This window comes from Humulus lupulus, chromosome 9 (assembly GCF_963169125.1).
Source record: "Humulus lupulus chromosome 9, drHumLupu1.1, whole genome shotgun sequence".
NCBI lineage: Eukaryota > Viridiplantae > Streptophyta > Magnoliopsida > Rosales > Cannabaceae > Humulus > Humulus lupulus.
Window position 1 is genome coordinate 50864974 of NC_084801.1, and position 24128 is coordinate 50889101.

Below are 24128 nucleotides of genomic sequence, written 5' to 3' on the forward strand. Positions count from 1 at the left end.
ATTGGTTTAGTAGTTTCTTGATATGTGCTCGATGGGAGCTCGATAGGGGCTCGATAATATGCAGATGGTGTAGGTTCTGTTAAGTTCTTGATGCTGCTCAATTGTGGCTCGATATATGGTGCTCGATTAGTGCTCGATAGGGGCTCAATGAAATGTTTGGTTAGGGTTATGTTCGGTTAAAAACTTGTTGCCAGATGTAGGATCGATAGAAGCTCGATAGAGCTCGATGTAGATTCGATTACATCTCGATAGAGCTCGATACATTTCTTTTTAAAACTTAAAAATATTACTATTTTTTAACATTTTTTTTTCATCACAGGTTCAATTGTTTATGTTTTTGTATCTTACAATGGTGTTTGGGAAATAGAAGGGAGGAAGTGGATTTTCAAGGATGCTCAATGCATAATGATACCGATGGAGAATGACGTAACGTACTTGCAACTTCTAGACATACTGCACAAGGAACTTCGTGTTGATAAAAAGATGTATGGGTTGAAATTAGAGGTGACTTACACATGCGACGACTAATCGTTTACACTCGTTTATCTTGAAAGTGATCTTGGTCTCCGTGCATTCATAGGGGTAACAGCGAAAGAAATGATTGCCTTGTGTGTCACTCTTATTAAGAAGATTGTCATTTCAGATTCATATTCCACTCCCGATCTTAGTGTTAATAAAGTTCGTAGTGAGGTGGGTACTTTTGTTCCAAAAAGAGATCTTGGTGCACCTGTGGGTACTGTTGGTGTTGATCTTGTGGGTACTATTGGACCTGAGGGAGATCCTGTGGGAGGTCCTATTGGAAACTTGAGGGACAACCCATATGAATATGACCCCTATGTGAATAACGATCCAGTAGCTAATTTTAATGAGCGGTCAGGGTACGATTCAGAGGCATATTGTAGTGTAAAAGTGCCGATTGACAGGTCTGATGATTTGCAAGTCGAACAAGTACAAGAACAGACAGTACACCCTATTGCACTGGCGAACCTACCACGTCAAGGAATCTGGACACCTGGGACAGAAGGGAACGTTCCAATGTTTTCAACAGTAGATCACAAAAGATGGAGTGCTCTCATGTTTACGGAAGAAGATATTATGGCCTCTACTCGATCACATACCTCTTATTCTGGTGCACCATTGGGAGAAATACACCTTGAGAAGACTTTTGAGAATAAGATGGATTTGAAAACCAAAGCGTCTCTCTTCGCAATGAGGAATAATTTTGAGTTTGTGGTGAAGAAGTCTGGTACTGATGTGTGGTATATCACCTGCAAGGATCCTGATTGTGGTTGGAGATTAAGAGGGAAAAATTAGCGCGGTCTTCCATGTTTGAGATCACTGTTTACAATAATGTACATATGTGCTCACTAGAAGTGCGACAGAAAGACCACCGTCAAGCAGCACCTTGGGTCAATGGGCACCTTATCAAGAACAAATATACTACTAATGGCACTAGCTACATGGCAAACAACATAAATGAGGATATGAAGAAACTTTTGGTATCGATTTGAGTTATATGACGGCAAGGAGATGCAGAAAGAAGATACTCAGTGTAATGCCACACGTCACTATGATTGCTTTCTGGAATGATGACTGGCCCTACAAACCAACACGAGTCTTTCCAGCGTGCTTTGTCCTTACTCACACGCTTCCTGGGAAAACTTCCCAGGAGATCACCCATCTTGAGATTACTCCAGGTCAAGCACGCTTAACTTTGGAGTTCTCAAGTGATGGGCTACCGAAAAGAAGATGCATCTTGTAGATATAGGTAGTACCCATCAATCCATTTAAGCCCCCTTCAACTGTGTAGTCCCATACCTATACAATCTTAGAATCATCACACTTGACCTTCCCCAGGCGATGTGGGATTACACAACTTTACCCGGTCTTTCCCCTTACGGATCACGGGATTCTGACTGTCACAATCACTCCCCCTTACGGGCCCGACGTCCCCATCGGCTACACTTCGGGCTGGGTCAAGGTTCTGATTGTAATACCCCAAAATCCCTAATGTGGTTTAATGGTTGGATTAGTAGGCCGAGAGGGCCATAATTATTTTATTATGCCATTAAACTATTATATGCATGTTTATGTGAATTATATTATAAGGGCATTTTGATAATTTGGCCCGTTGAGGGCATATTTGTATATTTTGGTGCATGCTTGTGATTAATTTTTGAGGCCACATTATAATGTGGATTTGTTTGAGCTATTCAGCATGAGACAATCTTTGAATATAAACTATCGGTTTGGTCATAACAGGTTTAAGCTCGGGGCTCAGGGTGAGTCTCGGGGTGTTTTGGTGATTAGAGCGCACTACTACAAAATTGTACTTAGACGACATGCATGAGATGATGTTTGTGGTAAAACTGTCGTGTCATGTTAAAAATATACATGACACAACAGTCGCTCACAAACTGTTGTGCCATGCAAATTAAAACTCACATGAAACGACAGTTCTAATGAGACTGTTGTAACATGTCTATTTTTAACATGAGACAACATTTCTACTTAAACTGTTGTCTAATGTAATACAATTTTTCTAATCAAGTACTAATTTAATTTGTATTTTTTAATATAATTTAATATATTTTATTTAAATATATTAATTAATAATTTGCAACACACAAAATAACTACTAGTTAAAGAATGAGTTTTGTTTTTAAATGAGTTATTCAAATAATTCTTTAAATTTTTTAATATTTTTTTGTAATATTAATTGCTAATTGAATTACTTATTATATATTAATAAAATAAGATTTCATTTATTAAAAATTCATTAATGATGGTGTTGTTTGGTAACACTTAAAAAAAAAAGGTTTTTATTTAGTTAATCAAAAATTTGAGAATTGAACATAAAACAGTGTTTGGTAACTTTAGTTTTATTTATTATTTTTAAAATTTTAATTAAAATTCATTAAATTTTAAAAATAGAATTTTTTTTCACTTTTAATTTTTTTTAAACCGTTTCGACTTTTTGTTTCTTTTTTTCTTCTCTTATTCAAATCAACACCTCATTTCATATTGTTAAAAAAAAAATAAAAAAAAAAGTTATCAAACGCGTTTATTGTTTTTAAAAACAAAAAAAATAATAAACACATTTGATAACTTTTATTTTTATTTTTTGTTTAACAATATGAGGTGTTGATTTGAAGAATAGAAGAATAAAAATAAAGGAAAAGTCGAAAGCAGTTTTAAAAATTTTTGAAAGTGAAAAAAATCTATTTTCAAAATTTAATTAATTTTAATTAAAATTTTAAAAAATAACAAATAAAAATAGAATTACTAAACATATTTTATATTTAATTGTTAAATTTTTAATTAATTAAATAAAACACTATTTTTTTAAGTGTTACCAAACAATATAAATTTTTTTACTAATTAAACACAACCGATACTTATTAAAAATTTATAGTATTAATTTTATTTTTTTCTTTTAAAACTAATAAAAACTATTTTTTAAAACAGATTATTTTTTCTCTTTTTTATTTTGTAAAGAATGACTTATTTCTAGTTTAAAAAATTGCCCCAGTAATCGTGAACCCCTCCACCCTCGTTTGACCTTGCGCGTAGCACCTCCTCCATGATGGTGCCCCCCACCTCCATTCGACAACCCCGGACAGCACCCCAAGATAGTAGCCCAGTCGTCGTTCGACCCCAGGACAGCAACCCCGCCATTGCTCGACATCCACAACAGTTTGTGTGACTGGAGTCAACCTCTCTTCTCCGGCGACTGGATTCTTCCTTCTCAGGCGACAACACCTTAGGTGCGCTACGGATTCTCCAGGTATGGACCTCCGCCCTCTCTCATATATGTTCATAGCTCACACCATATTAGAGCAATCACTGGAGTCCCAATTGCTTTCTTTCCCTTTTCTTTATTTTTTTTCCTCTCAAAGTTCAAACTCCCAATAATTCTTCTCAACTTTCTTTCTTCTGATTTCTGGGATTGAAGATTCAGAATGCCGAATTGGGCCTTGATGAACTGTTGCCAGCACGATCAAGTTGTCTTCTTGACCACTATTGGAGTCTTCACCGTCGTTATCCTCTTGGTAAGTTTTTTTTTTTGATGAATAAAACACCCCTGTAAGCTATGTTTGGTTTCCAAGAAAGAAAATGAAAAAAAAAATGGAATCTTTTGTTTTGGTTGATTCAAAGTGTCAACGGGTAAATTCAACGGAACCATAAAAGGGGACGCACTCGCACATGATTTTGATTCTTCGTACATTTTTTTCTCAAAAATCTGAGAGTAGTATTTCCTTTGTTTCACCATGTACATGTGCTTTTAAATTAAAGACAAGTTTCCCATTTCTTTCTTTTTGTGATCTTGAACTTTTTAAACTTTGGGTCTCTTTGTAGAGTTTTGTTTTGTTAAATCTTACCTTGATTTGTTTATAAAAATATAGAAGTTGTCCTGTATAGTAGAAGAGCTACTATTGGTACAAGGGCTTGTCATTTAGAACCTGCTTGGTTTAATAAGTAAGACTGTATGTATGGGTGTACTCTAAATCTTGAATATGGCTTATAGGTTTGCTCTTTTGTATAATTGTTCTTTCGCAGACTCTTTCTATTAATTTAGGAATTTATTCACCAAATTTTATGAAAAATAAATTATAGGAACATTGCTTTCTACTTATCATAAACACCTACAAAGATAAAACATACAAGTTTTGCTTTGCTTAAATGGAGTGCAGACATTTTGATGATAGAATTAATGTGCTAGAGACTAGTAGTATAGTAGTGGGATGATCGAGACATCTTGTGATTAGCAACTGCCATATATCAGTTTGGAGTGTAAGAAAGGGGGAGATGTTAGTCAAAATGGCGAGACACTGAGATGTATAGAGAAACACGGTTGTATGTGAAAATTATTTATTAGAAGTGATTTTGTTTGTTGCGCTCTGTATTTCTTTTGACATTGGTTTTAACACAATGAAATTTACTTGGTCAAACTTATGGTACGGAAGTAGAAAATAGAAAGAAAGGGAAACTTGTAATAGCTACTTTCAAAAGATCTATTGGGTCATTAGGGTCTGAGGTACATTTGATTAGAGTGTACGAGTTTTTAACAAGGGAAGCATGGATCAAAATGATAAGCATCAAGCCAAACCAAATGATAGAGGCTAGTGAAAATTAACAATGAGATGGCTGTCATTGGGTTGAGTTAGCTTTCAACTAGTTGATTTGACCGATCCACTTTAAAATGACTGTCAAGTTTGCAGGCTAATGTAGATACATCTAACCTAGCTACCTAGAAAAGGAAAAATTAATAATAATGAAGAGTGGTAAACAGAAAATGTTGAAGGACTACTGGGCCGTATTCATAACAGAAAATGTTGAAGGACTGCTGGGCTGTAGTAAACAGCTGTGTTTATTTTACAGCTGTATTTATTTACCTAATTTCTTAAATAGATACTAATATGATTAGGACCAGACTTAGAAGGATCATCTGTTAGGCATATGAATCCTATTATTTCCTGATTTTATGTTTTCTGCCTCTTCCTTTTCCGTGTGCTTTCCTCTATTTATTAGTGGTTTTTGATGAATAAAAGATAGATTATTGAGAATTGAGACCTAATAGCTGAAAGGAAATAAACATGAGACGATTTTGGTAAAAGCCAAAATGGTCTGAACTTTTAATAGTCTTGTTGATAGCTTTGGCAAACTTCATATTCAATTTGGCAGCTCTAATGACATTAACTTTTTTGTTGTGCATGTTGTAGCTCTGGAGAACAGTACTACTCACACCCTTTAAGCTCATCATAGTGTTCTTGCATGAAGCAAGTCATGCTATTGCTTGCAAACTCACATGTGGTCATGTTAGAAGCTCTTCACCTTTCCCCTCTTTGTACTCAATGCTTATATTGTGAAGCTAGTTCATGCACTTAATCCTCATTTCCGTGGTTCCTGAAGTCAGTCATGCAAACTAATATGATCTCATGTGTAGGTGGAGGGAATCCAAGTCCATGAAAATGAGGGTCGCGTCACACAAACGCGTGGTGGTGTATACTGGTTGATATTACCTGCAGGATGTAATACACTTTTTTCCCTAGCAACTATTTTTTCTATGGTCCACGCCCTACTTTCAAGTTTGTTAAGTGGAAATGAAACATTGCATGATTTTCTTTGATAGAATATTCATGAATGTATTTCCTCTGTCTTTGCATTCCTTAGTTCAATTGATTTTTTTTTTCAATCTGAACAAAAAAAGCTTCACTTCAATAGACCTTTTTTTTTTCTCAGTTCTTTATGTATTCAAGGTGTTTCTTACGTGCGTCAATTATACATGTTGGCCTTGCACTTGGTTTCTGGCACTGAACTACCCTTAAGAATTTCTTATTACTAATTATTCTTTCAAATTGCATACACCAAGTTCAATTGTAGTAAAACTGAAAATGAGGTCTTTGTAAAGTCAGTAGAATTTTTTATTTCTTTTGATATTGGTTTTACAATTCTTGTCAATTAGCATGATGTGTTTCCATGGCTTCATGCTTTATACGAAATTTTACATACTCAGATCTTGGCTCATCATTCTGGGGAATGACTTTGATACTCACATCAACAAATCTCCTCACTGCGAGAATTGCTGCTGGTTGTTTAATTGTTGCTCTATTTGTGGTGCTCTGTATTGCTAAAAGCGTAAGATTGCTATTTCATATATTTCAGTGTTGAGAAATGCAAACATTATTGCATATTGTCTTCATTAGTTACTATGAAGTGAGCACTTATTAATTTTTCCTTTTAATATTGTTCATTATATAGTGGACACTCCGTGGACTTTGTATCGGTAAGAAACTTTATTGAGTTGTTTAAAAGTACTGTCAATTTTATATATTCAAATGCTTCCTTACTATTTTCTGATGCTTACTGGTTGACCCTATCATGATTCATCATTTTCCTTGCTTTAATTTGGGTTCTGCAAGAAATGACAACAGTTCGTATTCTCCGTTACGTTATTCTCTTTATAGGTACTTTTTTATCTTATTATTTTTGTGGCAAAACTCCTTTATTAGTTTTTATACTTATTATCACATCTTTTTGGATGGAGATTTACAGCTGTAAATGTTTGATTTGGTTAATTGCAGGTGTGATGAACAGCTTGTTTTCAGTATATGGTATGTGCCACCACTCATCTTTAGCAAGTAACCTATTGATTACCAATTCTACACTTGTGTTTGATATTCAAATACATATGACATATATCTATGATGATTTAATATCTCGAAGAGTCAACTCCAGTGATGCTGAGAAGTTTGCTGAAATTTGTCCTTGTTGCAATGGAGTTGGATGGGGAGTCATATGGTGAGCATGTTTTTTAAAACTCATTTATATTAATCTTTTTATTAGTCCCTAAGCATTTGTAAAAAGTTGAGTTGGTTCAGAATTTTAAATTCAACGACATACCATAACTTTCAAAAAGTCTTAATCTTTAACATGGCTTTCCTTTAAAAAAACTTAACAGAAATGGCACATCATTAGTCTCTACATTTTGAAAATATCATTTAATTATTCCCCAAACTTTCAAATGTTGTACCTTTAGTTCGTAAGATGTGTCATTCTATATTAAGCTTGATTGAAACTGTGCTATTATCTTGGTCTGCGAATATTTGGTCGTCAAATCAATTTTAATGATTCTAAAGTTTAGGGATCAGGATGTAATCATGTATCATCTTGTATAGTTGAGATCACATTTCAATAAGGTAAACTTGTAAAAGAGAGCATGTATATTTTCTCCATGTAAAATTATATTTTGCTAATCTTAATGCTTTGCTTACACTTGCAGGGGAATGGTATCATTTACATTTCTTTGTGGATCAATGTATTTGGGACTTGTCATCTTATCATGAGGTACAACCTGCTTTCTTCTAGTGTTTGCAATGATTTAACATATATTTATATTTGATGATTGCAAACATATATTGCATTTATAGCCTATAATTTATAGGTACAATGTCATTTGTGAAATTCCTTTCTCTGATACTTGTGGCATAATTGTATTAAATTGTTTAGTTCACTATTACTGTCATTCAACTTTATTTGTAAATTGACCAGTATTTTGTTGAAATTGTTTGTTGGTTAGTGTGGATACTTTCAATTTATGCTGAATAATTGAAATTCAATACCATGTATTACATTGTTAGGATATTTACTATTAAATTAATGTTTTCAGCTTAAGAAGCTTATATATTTTTTCTCCCCACACATTTATGTTGTTTAAAGAGACCTTAAAATTTTCTTAGTACTTGATGTGTCAATGGTAATTTACTTTATAATTGTTGAAAATATATTTTCCAATAACAACCCTGGTCAACAATAAAATAAATAATAATAATAATAACAATATATGTGTATGTTCTCCTATTTAAATCATTTCATTGGAATGGATTTATGTTCCTCAACCGCACTACTAGACTTGTTTTGTGCTAGACAACAAATTAAAATGGAAAGCAAACGAGATTGTGTGATTTGCTTAGAACTTGGAGATTTATTATTCTGGCAGTTTTCTGTGAAGAATGTTAGCTAATCTTTAATAGCTTCTCTGTTTAAAGATTTATTTTATGGCTAAATTTGTTTTTTTTCCTTTTTTCTTGTTCTTTCCTTTTCAGGATTAGAGTCTTGGGTCCAATCTCATCTTGGGGTTGCAGAGAACTCATATATATGTGTTTCATTCCAAATTTTGTAGCCTGATTCAATTGATACTAAAAAATATTTATGCCTTCATTATTTTAACCCTTTTTATTGAGGGTTACATGTGATTATTTTCATAATTTTTTATAGGAGCTTTTTATTTTACTCATATATATCTGTTCTTGTAGAGGCTGGAGAGTGATTTAAACAATTGACATGAACTGCTTAATCCAATGTGTATTCATATATTGTAGAAGAGCTACTATTGGTTTGATTCTTCTTTTGCTTCTTGTTCATGTTGCAGTCCAAGTTTAATTTTATTGATTTGGTTCTCAAGTCTTGCTATCTTACCTTCCACCATAGCTATTAATCGAACTTCTCCTAAATTTCTTTTGACAGCTAATTATGAAGTTCTTTCTTTTGATAGCTTCTTTGAAGTGTTCCACATTTTTGTAACTAAACTGTAAAAGTTTTCTCCATCTTTTAAAGCTAGACTGATAATTTTTTGTTCTTAGTATTTTGCTTGTGACAACAATAATCCTGACTGTAATTTTGTTGGTGTAATTTGTGCAGACCATCATGGTTAGTAGATGGTAACAGAATCTCTACAAAGATCAAGAGTGCCTCTAGCAACCATGATCTTGAAAGAATTAATTGGAAAAGCTACCCCGCTAGAGCCTGTCCTAATTGTGAATTTGTGATTGACAACAATGAAGTAAGATTTCCACTATTTCTTTATCCTCTGTGAATACAGATTGTGTTTTGTTTCGGACAATAGTAAGCACTAAATAAAGACTGCAGTCAATAATAACTAACTACACATGACTTTACAATGTCGTCAATGATTGTAAACTACAATTTCACTTTTCTATTTCTTTGTTTGTTTGAAACATTAGTTGGATATATTAGTTGGTAAAGAAAACTCCTCTGCCCCTAGAAAATTGCATTGAAATAAGGACTTGTGCAAGTACTGGTAGTAAATACTCTCTCTCTTCTTCGCACAGGTATAAAAATGACCTCTTCATCCTTCTCTTCCTTACTCCTCTCTGCATTTTCACAGAGGCGCTCTTTAATTTTTCACAAACTGTTCGACCTTCAAGGCCCCCCTTCTCTGACCTCTCTCTCTGCTACGAGTTCTCCAATAGCCCAATTCTCTGTTCTTGATTTTAGAGAGCCCCTCTCTCTCTCAGTGCAGACTGCAAAAAATATCGATTTGATAAATCTCTCTTCATATTTCACCCCCATAGACGAGAACAGTATTAGTTGAATTTATGTCTCTTCATTTGTAACATGTCGATTTGATAAATATCTGAATGGCTCTAATACAGGAACAATATTCGTTGAATTTTTATGGTTGCTTTATTTATTTATTTGCTTTCATTTTACTCAAACCAAAAAATCCATCTAAATGAAAAAAACTATTCGTGAATAGCTTTTGGTTTGTCTATAGTTATATTAAAGTTTTAGTTTGCTTACCTAGTTTGGGCTCCAATTTTTGCTTTTCCTATTGATTTGGGCCTTGATGTTTGTGTTTATTTTCTTTTATCTCATTTAATAGGTTGGAAGATAAATGGTCATTGCTTCTCATCTGATTGTTTCTAAGGCTTTGTAAGATTATTAATTTTTTTTCCATGTTTCCTATAGTCTATTTCATATTTTTTTTGTCTTAAAAATTGTATATTTTTTATGCATAAGTTCTCAGATGTGGTAGTGAAACCTAAAAAAATGGAGGGTGGGAGAAAATAGCACATAGAATTCAGAAAAGTGAAATGATTTATTGTTCTTTACACACTTTGAATCATCAAACAAAAATGAGCCCTTAAATTTATAGGTGATGTTTATGCCCCTTTCATAAATGCCCAATTACAACTGTCATCGAAAGCTTTTGCTCTTGATGGTTACTATAATTTAATGTTTCTATTGTGTAGGAATTTTGGTACAATAGCAGACTAGCAGTATAAAGGCCTTGGCATATTTGCATCTACAGTTAGTATCCCTTTGCATAAAGAGTTTTATTAGATATATTTGAGTGTCAAGTAAACAGAAATCCAACTCAAGTGGCAAAATTGATTTTTTTTTTAAAATCATTAATTAGATAAAATCATATAGGTGTGCCAGTTTTATATGTGTGTCTTTGTTTTCTCATACCCAATAGCAAGTGTCCTGATTTTTTGCTCTTGGTGAATTCCACAATTTGAGTGCTTTTGTTGTGTAGGAATTTTGGGACAGTAGCTGTAACAAGGTCATTGAATATACAATTGAAGTATCCTTCAAAGGGCTTTATTAGGTCTATTCAAATGGCAAATATCCATGGCTTTAAGTCAACTGGCAACAGTGGCTCAAGAGGTGGATTGATTGTTCTAGAAGGCTTAGATCGTTGTGGGAAAACAACAGTCTAGTAGTCTACACAAGTACTTGGAAGGATTGGGGCATTCAGCTGAATTATGGCAATTCCCAGACAGAACAACAAGTGTGGGGCAAATGATATCATCCTATCTTTTCAATGAATCTCAACTTGATGATCATGCTATACATCTTCTTTTCAGTGCCAACCGTTGGGAGAAGAGGTTAGCTATGTCATTCTAAATTTTTTATATGCATTGGAGTTCATTATTGCTTTATGGTTGATTTAGATAACGAATAATTTTTTTCTTCTGTTTATTTAGCCTTTTGTATTATTTATTGGTTCTTGAAACAAAAATTGGCTGAGTTCATATCTGTAACTGGTTTAATGTGGTGATGGATGATATGTTGATTTAACAAAAGTCATGGCACTGCTCTTATCTTTCAGATTATTCAGAGGGTAAAGACAGTCCAAATGGATGGCTAGTGGTGAAATAGTAAACTATTTGTTGAATATTTGGTTTGTTAAATAAAAAAAATATATTCAGATTATCTTCCTATCATTGCTGTTGTGATAAATGTTGGACTTTTCATTAAAACCATATTGTATGACAGAAGCAAACGTGGGATTTTTGAAAAATTCCTGTTCTTTGCAGATCCTTGATGGAAAGTAAATTGAAATCTGGAACCACCATCATTGTTGACCGGTATTCTTATTCTGGGGTGGCTTTCTCTTCTGCCAAAGGACTAGATTTTGAGTGGTGTAAGGTGAAGATATGCTTAGTTGTTTTTATAAACAATTGCTTGTATTTAATTTCTAACAAACCAGATCATCTTTGTAGGCTCCAGAAAAAGGGTTATTGGCTCCAGATCTTGTAGTATATCTTAATATACCACCAGAGGTAATTAAGTTATATAATTTTCAGGCTAGTATGTAAATTCATGAATGTACCAATTTTGGTTACTGCCAATTTTGAGGTTATAATTTTTTTACAATGAATGATACATGGTTTTGGACCATTTACACAATCTAGATACAAAGTTCTCCCTGATGTTCAATCTGCCTTATTTTAAGTTTTAAACCTCCAGGAAGACCTTTAATTGTAGTTTCTCACATGGTGAAAAGGCATCTATATCTTTTCTTTTTTTTGGTCTAAACTTTGTGCTCAACTGCGACATTACATTATGATTCTCAGAAAGTCGCAGAAAGAGGAGGATATGGAGGAGAGAGGTATTAGCAGCTGGAGTTTCAGAAGAAAGCTAGGCAATGTTACAAGGCTCTCCATGATGCTTCTTGGAAGGTAATTTTGTGTTTCGTTTGGTGACAAGTAATAAAGCATAATGCAACTTTAAAAGTCATCTTTTTTTTTAATATTGATTAAAGTATGATAATAGAGAGATGGGTTATTTCATGAACAGTCACATATGAGGTACTAAAACTACTAATTTATGTTATTTCATTTTCTCATTAGTAAGGATTGTCAATATTACCAGTCCCTTGCATAAGTTCTTCATTTGTTTATATATTTAGGAGAAGTAATTTGTAAGTCATTAGCAAGTGCATATGAATATATTTTGTTTGAAGTTACAAATTGTAATATATAATTATTCTCAAAAACACCTAAAAGGTTGGAGAAGCAAGGTTCTTTAAATTGAGGCTTGTCTTACATATTCCGCATTTGCCTCGATGAATTTTTAAACCAACTTATGATTCTTACTCTATAAACAGAGCATTGCACTTTAGCTTGAATTTTTATTGTTAACAGTCAACTTATGGTCATATAAAATGTTGTGTTACATGTAATTACCTTCTTTTTCAGTTTTGAGTTTCTTTAATCGGTGATTGTCCAGAGTTTTGAGTTTTCAATAGATGATAAAGACGCCAAAATGTCATATAACGGAGTAGATAGATTATATAGATCATCTTGTGTTAAACGAGTATAGTATGAAATATATGAATTTCTAGCCTTGGTAGTGGCGCATTGCTAACTCTGTTAGGAGTTCTTACATCTGCATATAATGATTGAATATTAATGATTTTGTTGAATATGTGTTTCTTTGAATGTGGTGTTTTATTACTTGTGATTTATTTGTGAGAGTGGAAGTGTTTACTTGTGGTATTTGTGAGAGTTTCAAGATTTTAGAAAAATACAACAAGAAAGGCATAATCATTTACAATACCCTCGTAGGACTTCACGCCATAGCTATACTGAATTGGAAGCTGATTTAGTAAGTCCATATATAGAACGAATTATGCTTGATTTTATGTTTTCCTCATTTGATGTTAAAATTGACGTAATTATATTATATGCAGCAAGCTAAGTGGGGCACAACAGAGCAGATAGATCGACCTATACTCTGGAAGGAGGCCAGAAAAGATTCTTCTGGCAACTATGTCACCGAGCGTGACAAGGTCATGGGAGAGGCCATCGTAAGTTGTAAAATGTTAAATGACTTTTGGTAATATTTTTATATTTTAGTAACAAACAAATAATTGATTAAATTTTGTACAGGAAGACATGCTTGAGTAAATAAAAGAGGGAAAACTGATTGAGATCGGAACAAATGACATCCTAACACAAGTGTTAGGTACTGCTGAGCACCTCGGTCGAGTTCGAGGCCAGAGTCGAGGTGTCACACAAAGAGACTACTTTCATAAGCCTGTGGGGGGGGGGGGGGGTGTAAGGCTTGCTAGAGTTGCCTTTTGAAATGATAACTAGAGTTTCTTGAGCGGATGGGTCATAGATAGAGTAAGGGTCTAAGAGGCTTGCTAGAGTTACCTTTTCAAATTATAGCTAGAGTTTCTTGAGTGGATGAGTTATAGCTAGAGTAACTTTTGAAATCAGAATTAAAAAAATATACTAACTGTAGTATTTAGTTAGTACTTACATAGTTATCCCAAGTGAGTTCTATATTCCAAGTGAGTTAGCACTTACATATTTTGATCTTGTAATTTTTAGATTTGGAACATACTGAGTTCTATTTATTTTGTCTGCCCGTTGATTCTATCTGAACTATATTGTAATTACACAGGAAATTATGAATGAATATAGTTATTGAAAATAGATAAATGAAAAAAATTCTCATATTCTACATGGGACGTCGGTCTCCACAATATTGTCGTCTTATGTATTGCAGGGAACGATGCTTGCACATAAATTGTCATCTCATGTACTGTAGGAGGATGATGCTTGAGTAGGAACTGTCGTCTCATTTACTGCAGTGGATGTCACTTGCACAAAAACTGTCGTCTCATGTACCACAAGAGACAACGTTTGTATAGGAACCATCGTCTCATGTACGAAAAGAGATGACACTTTTATTTAAACCGTCGTTTCATGCTTTACATGGCATGACATTGCATGGGATGACGTTATTAGAACCAACGTACGAGAGTCCATACTACGGTTTAAAACCATCGTCCCATGTCAATTTTGTAGTAGTGGCATTGCCGGGAATTAAAGGGTAACGAGATATGAATTATTGGTATTTGAGAATATCGAGAACAGCAGGAATTGGAGGGTGTTAATTATGATTAACAAAATAGGTGGGAAAGGACGGTTTTACCCTTGGGAGCCTTTGGAAACCTTTATTTGACATAGGGGCATTTTTGTCTTTTCACCCATAGGATTGATTTAAGCCATTGAAGGTTGTGGAACTTGCAAGAAACAGAGCCTAGAAAACCTTCTCACGTGCATCCTTTCTCCTTCATTCTCCTTTGGAGTTTTTGGTCTCAATTTGAAGAACTAAGCTAGGGAATCAAAGTTTGGAGCTTAAGACTTTAGTTCAACCATTGAAGATGACTTAAATCCAGCTTGAGGTAAGAATTCATCCATGAAACCTTAGTTATACTCTGTTTTTCTATTGGTTTTTAGTTGTGAAATGTATAGCGTTTAGATGAGAATTAATGAAGTTTTTGGAGGAAATACACTTGGGTTTTGAAGCTTGTATGGTGGGTAAGTTGTAGTATCAATTGGTGGTTTTGTTTGGTGATGTTGGGGGAGTTTTAATGGGGTTTTAGAATGAGTTCGAAGGGAGAAAAATAGGGATTTTGGCTGAGTTTCAGGTGGGGCCGCGGCTCTATTCTAGAGCGCCGCGGCCCAAGCTTGAGAAAGTGGGAGGAAAAGGCTGAAGGGATGAAGGGTCGCAGCATGGCCAGTAAGGGCCGCGACCCGTGCTGGGAGCTGAAGGGAGACCGCCTCTGGTTGAGGAGCGGGTCGCGACATGGCCAGGGAGGGTCGTGACCCTTAGTGGAATTTTGGCCAGAAATAGGTTTTTGGCTTGGGGATTCAAGCCTTAGGCCTTGGGATCGATCCTACTACCCGGTTTAGTAGGATTTGATGTCTCGGAGGCTAGATTTTGGTTCGGGAACCTTTGTTATTCATTTTATTGATGGAATCCTATATTTGGTTATGACCAGGTTACCGTCAAGGAACCAAAAGGTTGATCGTTCTCAAGGGTCGTTCTTATACTAATTCTCGCTCGAACCAGAGGTAAGAAAACTGCACCCCATATGTGACATGCATGGTTATTCATGAGGCATGTTGAATGTTTAAATGTGGACATGGATTGAATATTGAATGCTTAGCAAATCTTGCTCACTTGTGCATGGTACTGACTGAATAGTCAGAATTGGCAATGGTGTCAGTATCAACTGTGAAGTTGTGACTCATTACTCAAGTTCAGCAGTGGTACTGAGCACTGGTCACATGGTATCGACTCATAAGTTAAGAATGGCCTTAGCGGGTCTAACGCAAGCCAATAAGGATTAGATCTAATCGACATCTGCATTGAATGACTCAAATGAGCATTGATGCCGGACTGACCTCAAGTTCGATGAAAACTAAAAGCGCTTGTCTAACCAAAGGCTAGTCATTTAGAGCCAGGGCCAGCGAGCCCCGGTGACTGTTTAGTCACATGGCTATGGGTGCCGAGCCCCATAGTGACTTACCCATCAATCACTCATCTGTTTAAGCTAGTGACTTGCTTGTCAGTCACTCATTATGGTTTACCAGAACCTCAAGTGTTAAATCACTCATCTAACTAGAGCTATAAGCTCCTTCATGGTTAATGTAACCACAAAGTGATATTCACTCATCTGTTCAGAGCTTTAAGCTCTGTGTGATTATAATGATAATCATTTGATAATATTTATATGCATTATTGTGTTTTCTTGCTGGGCTTTGGCTCATGGGTGATATGTGGTGCATGTAAAGGGAAAGAAAAGCTCACCCAGCCTTGAGTGGAGAGCTTAGGTGGTGATGTGTACATTTGCGGCCGCTTGACCACCACGGCCAAGGAGTTCTCAGGGGAACTAGGGGGTTTACCCTATTTTTGCCGCTTTGATCGGCAGGTTGTAAATTTTATAATGTAGTGACCATTTTGCATTGTAAATAACTTGTAAACATTTTTTATGGGCCCATGAATAGTTTTATTTTTTAAATAAAATATATCATTTCCTTCTGATTGATTTTCCACCTTAACCTATTAATAACACCTAGAAGCACGTTTTTAACCGAAGAACTCGGGTAGCGAGTTAAATTCACGGTTCAAAGTTCACCGTAACGGTCTTGGGGTAACCAGGGCATTACACTCAGTTATGTCAAGGGGACATCTAAAGAATACTACTCCAAGTTACCTTCTTACTTGCACATGCTGCAGCAAGAGAATCCAGGTACAATAACCGATTTTGTCATAGAGGATGGTCGCTTTCTTTACTGCTTCTTCTCACTTGGAGTTTGTAGAAAGGGATTTACATCATGTCGTCCTGTAATATGTGTGGATGACACTTTCTTAAAGACGAGGTATGGTGGCCATATGTTGTGTGCTGTTGCATTGGATGCAAATAGCCACATTTATCCAATTGCATTCGCATTGGTGGACAATGAGAATCACAATTCTTGGAAGTATTTCATGATGAAATTGAAGGAAGCCATTGGAGTTGTTGATAATCTGGCTTTTGTATCAGACAGGCATGCTAGCATTATTCTTTCTCTTGAGGTCATCTTCCCTGATGCCTACCCTAGTGCATAGCACCATCATATAAGTATGAATGTAATTGCTAAGTTCAAGACTGATCATTATCACACGGAGATGTGGAATGCAGCATATGTATTTTGGAAGTCAAAATTTCATAGGTTCTTTAATAATATAAAGCAAATGGATCCTACCGCAGGTCAGTATCTTGAGGGTATTGGCTTCGATAAGTGGACTCGTGCTTACTTTCCTGGAGATCGATACAATATAATTACAAGCAACTATGTTGAAAGCTTCAACAACAAAACCAAAGATGCAAGAACCATCCCAGTCACTACTTTTGTGGGGTTCATTCGTTTCACACTTCAGTCATGATTTGCTGGGCACCGTGATGAGGTAGAGAAGTGCACATCCAAATTAGCACCACTAATGGAGAAACATTTGGGAGGTATTGCAGCCGATGCAAGGTACTTGAAAGTCCACGCTCTTGGACAATTTGAATTTCATGTGGTAGACCCAAATGGTGATGGTGAGGTGAATTTGATGAGAAAATCATGCTTTTGTGGCATGTTTCAGAATATAGGGATACCTTGTGTTCATGTAGTGGCTGTAGCCATCGACCGCAGTGTTAGCATTTACTCATTGTGTTCCCCATTCTACACTACTGAGATGTGGAGGGAGTTGTATAAAGAAATAATTTACCCAACTGGGAACGAGGAAGAGTGGACAGTTCCCGAGGATATAAAGAATATGGAAGTTGGGGTACCCGTTGAGAAACAACCAATTGGTCTCCCGAAGAAGAAAAAGGTAGGAAGAACAAAGACAAAATGTTATCCATCGATAGGCGAAGTGTTGTGCAAAGAGCGTAAATGTAGTATGTGTGGTGGTCTTGGCCATAACAGGGCTTCGTGCAAAGCTAGACAATGAACTATTTGTATCAATTTGGACGTGTTTTTATTATTAACTTTGCTTGGTTTCCTTTGATTTTTTTTGCCAAATTCTGTGTAGCTCGATATGTTTCGATTATAGCTCGATTATACCTTTACAACAATTATATTTCTATAGATATCACAAAAAAACCCAAATCACAAACAAAAGATGTAAAGAACATGTATATATACAGTCATCATAAAAAATGAAGAGCCTGTAATAATTGCTCTTGTAAACTATGTCCAATAAAAAATTAAAATATACAAGTACATGATGGTGTGGAAGCCAGTCAAGGTTGCACATTCTGATACCACAAGTCTGTCGTCCACTTGTTCCGGAACAACTCTATATTTTCATCGCAAATGGTTTCCAATGGAAGGCCGGACATGTGATGCTCAATATGCTTGATAGCAGACACACCCCAATCTCCACTGTAAAAAATTTATAAACATTAAATGTACAACACTATAAATTTCTTTAGAAACTAATATTGTATAAAGATGATGTTATTTACCTTCTCTTGGACTGAGTGAGCTCGTGTCGCTGTAGGCGGCGCCATATGAACTGATGTAGCTGAATTATATATGGTGAATGTCCAACTAGAAATAGAAGCCTCAATGGCAAACCAATGAGACTGGTCATAGTTATGGCACCAATATACATCATGAACTCCTGACCAAGATGCTAGAAACTGTTGCTCGAGGCCGGTCACTATGGAGATGATGTCAGCATCCCAAAGGTACCTTTCTTTGTTAGTACTATTCTTATACTGATCATATCTGGCATGTATCACTTGTGAGAAAATCACGTTCATCACAACAGTACCCTGGCGATATGTCTTGGGGAATAACTGGCGATGCCTACGAAGCATGTGTTGTGTCAAATCAATATGCTACAAAGAGAAGACAGAAGAAAAAGTTAGCAAAAATGACTGAAATGTAGTTTGAAAAGCATGCATCGATCCCCTATCAGACTTTATCGAGCCCGTACCAAACCCTATCGAACCCCCATCGAGCTCTCAAACAATTCGTTCAAAGAGTCTCCAAGTTCCCCATCGAGCCTCTATCGAACCCTATCAAGCCCCCATCAAGCGCCCCATCGAGCTCTCAAACAATTCATTCAAAGATCTCTCCAAGTTCCCCATCGAGCCCCTATCGAGCTCCTATCGAGCTCATACAATCCCCCATCAATCCATGTTGAGCTCCTATCGAGCTCATATCTAGCTAGTCCATACATTTAACCTCAAGACCTACCTTCTCCCCCATCGAGCCCTTATCGAGCTCTTATCAAGCTCATAGAAAGTCCCATCGAGCCCTTATCGAGCCTCTATCGAGCATGTCAAAACAAAACATAATTTTTTTTAAAACAGGATAGAATTTGTTAACATTTTCAATAAATAGCTTACCCTATCATCGAGCCACGACCAGGGTGTCTTCCACGTTAGAAACCATGCTAGGTCGTGACACCTTGTCTTCACATCCCTTTGAGTCTTGTTGGGGATGTCTCCAAGCATCCACATGCATCTTCTCCTCTTAAACTGAACCCCATGCACCTCCTCAGGGTTGACAATAGTGACTCCTGGAGTCACAACATCAGGTGTCACAACAATGATGGGAGGAATGGTTGGATCAAGTTAAAAGTCATCTGGAACATCCAGTGACTCTGAATCTACCCTGGAGTCCATCGGTCGTTCCTTAATAAATGTCAAGAACTGAATGACTGCGTCCATGATCACTGACTGGTTCTTCAGGAGGGTCTCTTGTTGACCCTCGACTCTCTCCAACCGCTGCATCAACTCTTTGATATCAGCTAGAATCAGGGATGGGGTTGCAGAAGGGGCAGCGGGAGGGGTGGGAACCTCCTCCGCCTCCAGGATAGCATCATCAAAAATCTTCACTACCTGGGCAACCTGAGAAAATATCTCGGCCACTTTCTCAAAATCCATGGCTGCCTCGTCCTCCCCATCAAACTCCTCAAGATCCTGGCCAAGCCTGGGATACAGGGGAACATCTCCCGGAGTTATGGAGCTGTAATAATCGGCCTCTGATGGTCGGGGCTTCAACAACAGAAGTACGATCAACTGCAAACAACATAAGACATTGATTCAACTCAAACAACCATAAAAGATAGACATATAGCTAAACATAATTGCTTAACATTAATCAAATATAACTTACCGTGCTCTTCGATAACATCGACGAGAGGACAGACTTGGTGAAATCCTTATTCTTCCGATGTGACTAACTAAACATCCTCGGGACCATATTTCCCGAGCTCACAACAAACTCCATCGCAAGCTGATGTATGGCCCCATATGCCTAATACTGTAACACCAGGGCATAACCATAAAAAACATTCTACGACTCTTGTTGCACCTTGGCATCCTTCTTTTTTTCATAGTTAGCCTTCTGATGCTGCATGTCCTTACAAGAATTTAATAGCCTCTTGTAAGACAACTTCCCCCATGGATAGCTGAATAAGTAGTCTATGTCCTCAACCATCCTCAGTATATCTCGCCATATATTCAACTTTCCCTCTATGGAATTTAGAACCCACTCAACCAACAAACAGAGACCCAACTTGTAAACATCTTCGACCACAGTACAGGTTTTGAAAGCATTCTCCAGCCGTAGGAGCTTTACTTTCTCAGCATCGTTGAAATACTTCTTTATCAAGCAATCATTGCTTAGACACTCATCCGTCTCTGCTTGTGACGATGCAGAATTGAAAATTCAACCCTGTCACCAGAGTAAACTCTCCCGCGCCGAATCTGCAGGACTTGGAGTCCAAAAAGAAATGCACCTCATCTTCTTTTTGACTTGCTATTTTCTTCAACATTAGCTCATGTACCAAAACTCCTGAGAAATGAAACTCCGAAGCCAAGAAGAACTTCTTGAAAGGGGATTCCTTAGCCCTTTCTATCAGGCCGAGCTCCACAAACATTTTCTTAATATCGACGAAAGTCCTACCACCCCTATATGTGACTCGGCCAGGAAAGTGATCTTGAAACAGAACAAACATCTTTAGCATCTGCATTGACACATGAAAATAATTGGTAAGAAAACATAATGTTAAATAGAATCGGGCAAAAATTAAAAAAAAATCATAAGAAAACTGAAGTAAACACTGTCATCGAGCTACAACATAACCCCATCGAGCCACTATCGAGCCTATCGAGAAAATCATATTCTGTCTACATAAATAACCATCGAGCATGCATGGAGATACAATCGAGCCTATCGAGCATATCAAGCAATTTACACTCTTACTATCGAGAACCTATCGAACCATTCATACACTCATCTTATCGAGCTCATATCGAGCACCTATCGAACCATTCATACTACCCTATCGAGGCTACTTTTGAACCAGTATTGAGCATCTCAATCCTATCGAGCAATTTACACTCATCCTATCGAGCTCATATTGAGAACCTATCGAACGATTCATGCTGCCCCTATCGAGCCTACTATCGAACCAGTATCAAACCTATCAAGCAACTGGTATAAACCCAGAAAAAAATCACACAATATTGACGAACCCATTCCCTTTCACAGATCACAGAGCCCAGATTCCAAATGAATGACTTGTTTTTTTGATTAAATATGGAGTGGGTATTCGAGATCTAACCTTTGATTTGATTGGGAGAAAATCATGTTGCCGTGGGCCATCAGGTTCAAAATGATTGTGTTGCCGTGGATCGCTTGAGATGCTCTCGACATGGGTTGGGCTTGACAGAGGCTGAGGCTCGATAGAGGTTGGGGCTCAACAAGGGTTGTGTGTGTGTGTGAGAGAGAGAGAGAGAATGAGAGAGAGAGAGAGAGAGAGAGAGAGAGAGAGAGAGAGAGAGAGAGAGAGAGAGACCGAGAGTGTATAGAGAGATGTAAAAAAAATTGGGTAGAAAAATGGGAGGGGTATTTTGGGTAGATGGGGTATGTGTTAGCATCAAAATGAAATAGTTAATAGTGGTGATATTATTTCGTAATAATAGACATTATTATGCATAAAGAGTGAAATTTCCCAAATGAAAATTTGAATTGTGAACTACATGGGAAAAGTTATTGCCCCAAAATACACAGTTAAGTATATTTAAGGAATAAAAAGAAAATATAACTTGTCAATTATATTGTAGTTTCCTTCTTAATAGTGTGAGCTCGCTAACTAAATTAAATGAATAAAAATATTACCAACGATAATAGAAATAATATTAAAATATAAATGTAAATGAGATCCCAATAATGATATATGCACTAAAATATTATATTTAATAACATGGTAAATCTTTTTTCTAATGTAATGAATCTTATTTAAAATAAATATAATTAGTTGAATAAAATTTATTCTTTTATTTGTAATAGTTTTATGCATATTTTTTGTGTAGATATTATTACTCCTAACATAATAGTCTACCTTTTCTTTAAGTTTTTTTTTTTATGAAAGGCTACACCCATGAAAGGGCCGAAAAAATTTCATTAACGAAGAAGAAACAAACACAGAGAACAACAAACAACCAAGTCTAACAAAACAAACAACAGGAAGAAAATTAAAAACACCCACCATAAAGAAATTAGCTATACACCAGTTAACCATCACCCTTAAAGACTTCTTTGTCAATAGTTACCAAGTCAATGGTTCCTAAGATTCTTTTCTGCAAACTCCATTTATCCATGTTATGAGCTACAAAATTCCATTTTTGATAAAATTTTTCCAATACCCAATCATGAAGGAGGTTGTCTTGTGCATGAAACATCTCTTTGAGATTGGCCAAGGAAACATTGACTTCTGAAGGGTTCCCCTGTATATGACTTAACTACTTCCAAGCAGTCAGACTGAAAGATGACCCAATTCCAATTGTCCTAGATAGCCAAAGCAACTCATTTATTAATCACCAAGGCTTCTCCCACTGCATGATCGGTCTGTGGAATCCATTTTGTGAAGGCACACACAACTTTGGCTTCGTGGTTCCTTGCAACTATTGCTATCATTGATCCAGTAGCTTTAGTTGCCACATCTGAGTTGTTAATGATCCATCCATTTCAAGGAGGGAACCATTCTTGTGAGCCTATGGTACAACCTACCTCCCAATTAGAGTTCACATGCTTGTAATGGTAAAAAACTAAGCATTGTTTCTACAATCATATTAACCCCATTGATATGGACAAATTAGTCAATCTGGCCCAAAGTGACACGAAGTCCGTGTTACTGGACCACTTAAGGCCCAAGGTCGTTAGACAAGCTAACCAGGCCCAAGCCACAAATTAAGCCCACTTTCACATAATGGACCAAAATAAATAACTGAACCCACACCCGGGCCAAATGATACCCAGTCAGCCAAACGGGTCGGAGAAAGAAGTCAAGAGGAATGAGTCAAGAGGGACATTATGGGACTGGCGAGATTCCAGGACGAGACCTGGGAACGAGTCAAGAGAAACATCACCTAAGAAGTCTATATAAGAAAAACGAGAGTGAGTCCTCAAAAAAAAAAGAGAGATCGAATACTGAAACGAATCACTCGTACTAAGTGAACTGAACAAGTCTACTAACCTAGTCATCATTGTTTCTTTTACTTTTCATTTATCTTTATTGATTGCTTGATCTACTCTTATGGCCTATTACTCTTTAACAATCTGACTGACTTGAGCATAGGAGTCCCTTTGGCTTACACCCCACCGGTTCCCAATTGAACTCTTGTCTCTTTCTTTGTTCTTGACATGTTGTTGGTGCCCATTTAATCAATTGTAGGAAATCACCTCTACAATTTGTTGCCCACCGTGGGGCCCTAGAAATCAGACGAGTGACAAAAGATCCAAGAGTTCATTCGATGAACCATGTCAGACATGATTGAGACACCCGATCTGGCCGGCCAACTTGCTACCCTTACTGCCCAGGTGAATCAAGAACGCGAGAAAATGAGGAGGCTCGAAGCTGAAAATGCTGACCTGCTCGTACGAATAGAGGCCATGTCCTCTCAGGCTACTAATGGTTAGCCATCCCACTTCTGAGGCCGAATAAGCCCAATGCAACCTCTGGGTGACCTAACCCCCATCTCTAACAATGATGGACTGAGTCAGACGGATCCATCATCCTCGGCAAGGAATTGTCAAACTCCACCTACTATGACTAACATACAAAATTCTATTGTTAATGCAGGTGAACAGGTGACCATGACTGAACATGGACGCTCATCTGCCCCTAGACAATAGTGGGCTCAAGGAGTTAGCTAGCCTACCTTAAAAGCTGGACAACAGTAG

General features: G+C 36.6%; 2 protein-coding genes across 5 annotated transcripts; both read left to right on the forward strand.

Annotated features, from left to right (window-relative positions):
* Positions 1–3533: 3533 nt before the first annotated feature.
* Positions 3534–14363, forward strand: LOC133801211 (uncharacterized). Of its 4 annotated transcripts, XM_062239387.1 has the most exons (9): positions 3534–3787; positions 3956–4052; positions 5724–5819; positions 5948–6032; positions 6763–6787; positions 12168–12272; positions 13161–13200; positions 13286–13402; positions 13485–14363. In XM_062239387.1, the coding sequence occupies exons 2-9, from the start codon at positions 3963–3965 to the stop codon at positions 13500–13502; spliced, it is 576 nt and encodes a 191-aa protein (XP_062095371.1). In that variant the 5' UTR covers positions 3534–3787; positions 3956–3962; the 3' UTR covers positions 13503–14363. The 4 variants fall into 4 exon arrangements, 3 of the variants coding, with proteins under 3 accessions (XP_062095371.1, XP_062095370.1, XP_062095372.1); XM_062239386.1 differs by lacking the exon at positions 3534–3787 and having other exon boundaries at positions 3794–4052; positions 13485–14362; XM_062239388.1 differs by lacking the exons at positions 3534–3787; positions 13161–13200; positions 13286–13402; positions 13485–14363 and adding an exon at positions 6518–6639 and having other exon boundaries at positions 3794–4052; positions 12168–12248.
* LOC133801213 (uncharacterized) lies at positions 8622–10993 on the forward strand. Its single transcript, XM_062239389.1, has 4 exons — positions 8622–8896; positions 9028–9091; positions 9202–9343; positions 10844–10993. The coding sequence occupies exons 1-4, from the start codon at positions 8845–8847 to the stop codon at positions 10913–10915; spliced, it is 330 nt and encodes a 109-aa protein (XP_062095373.1). The 5' UTR covers positions 8622–8844; the 3' UTR covers positions 10916–10993.
* Positions 14364–24128: the final 9765 nt, after the last annotated feature.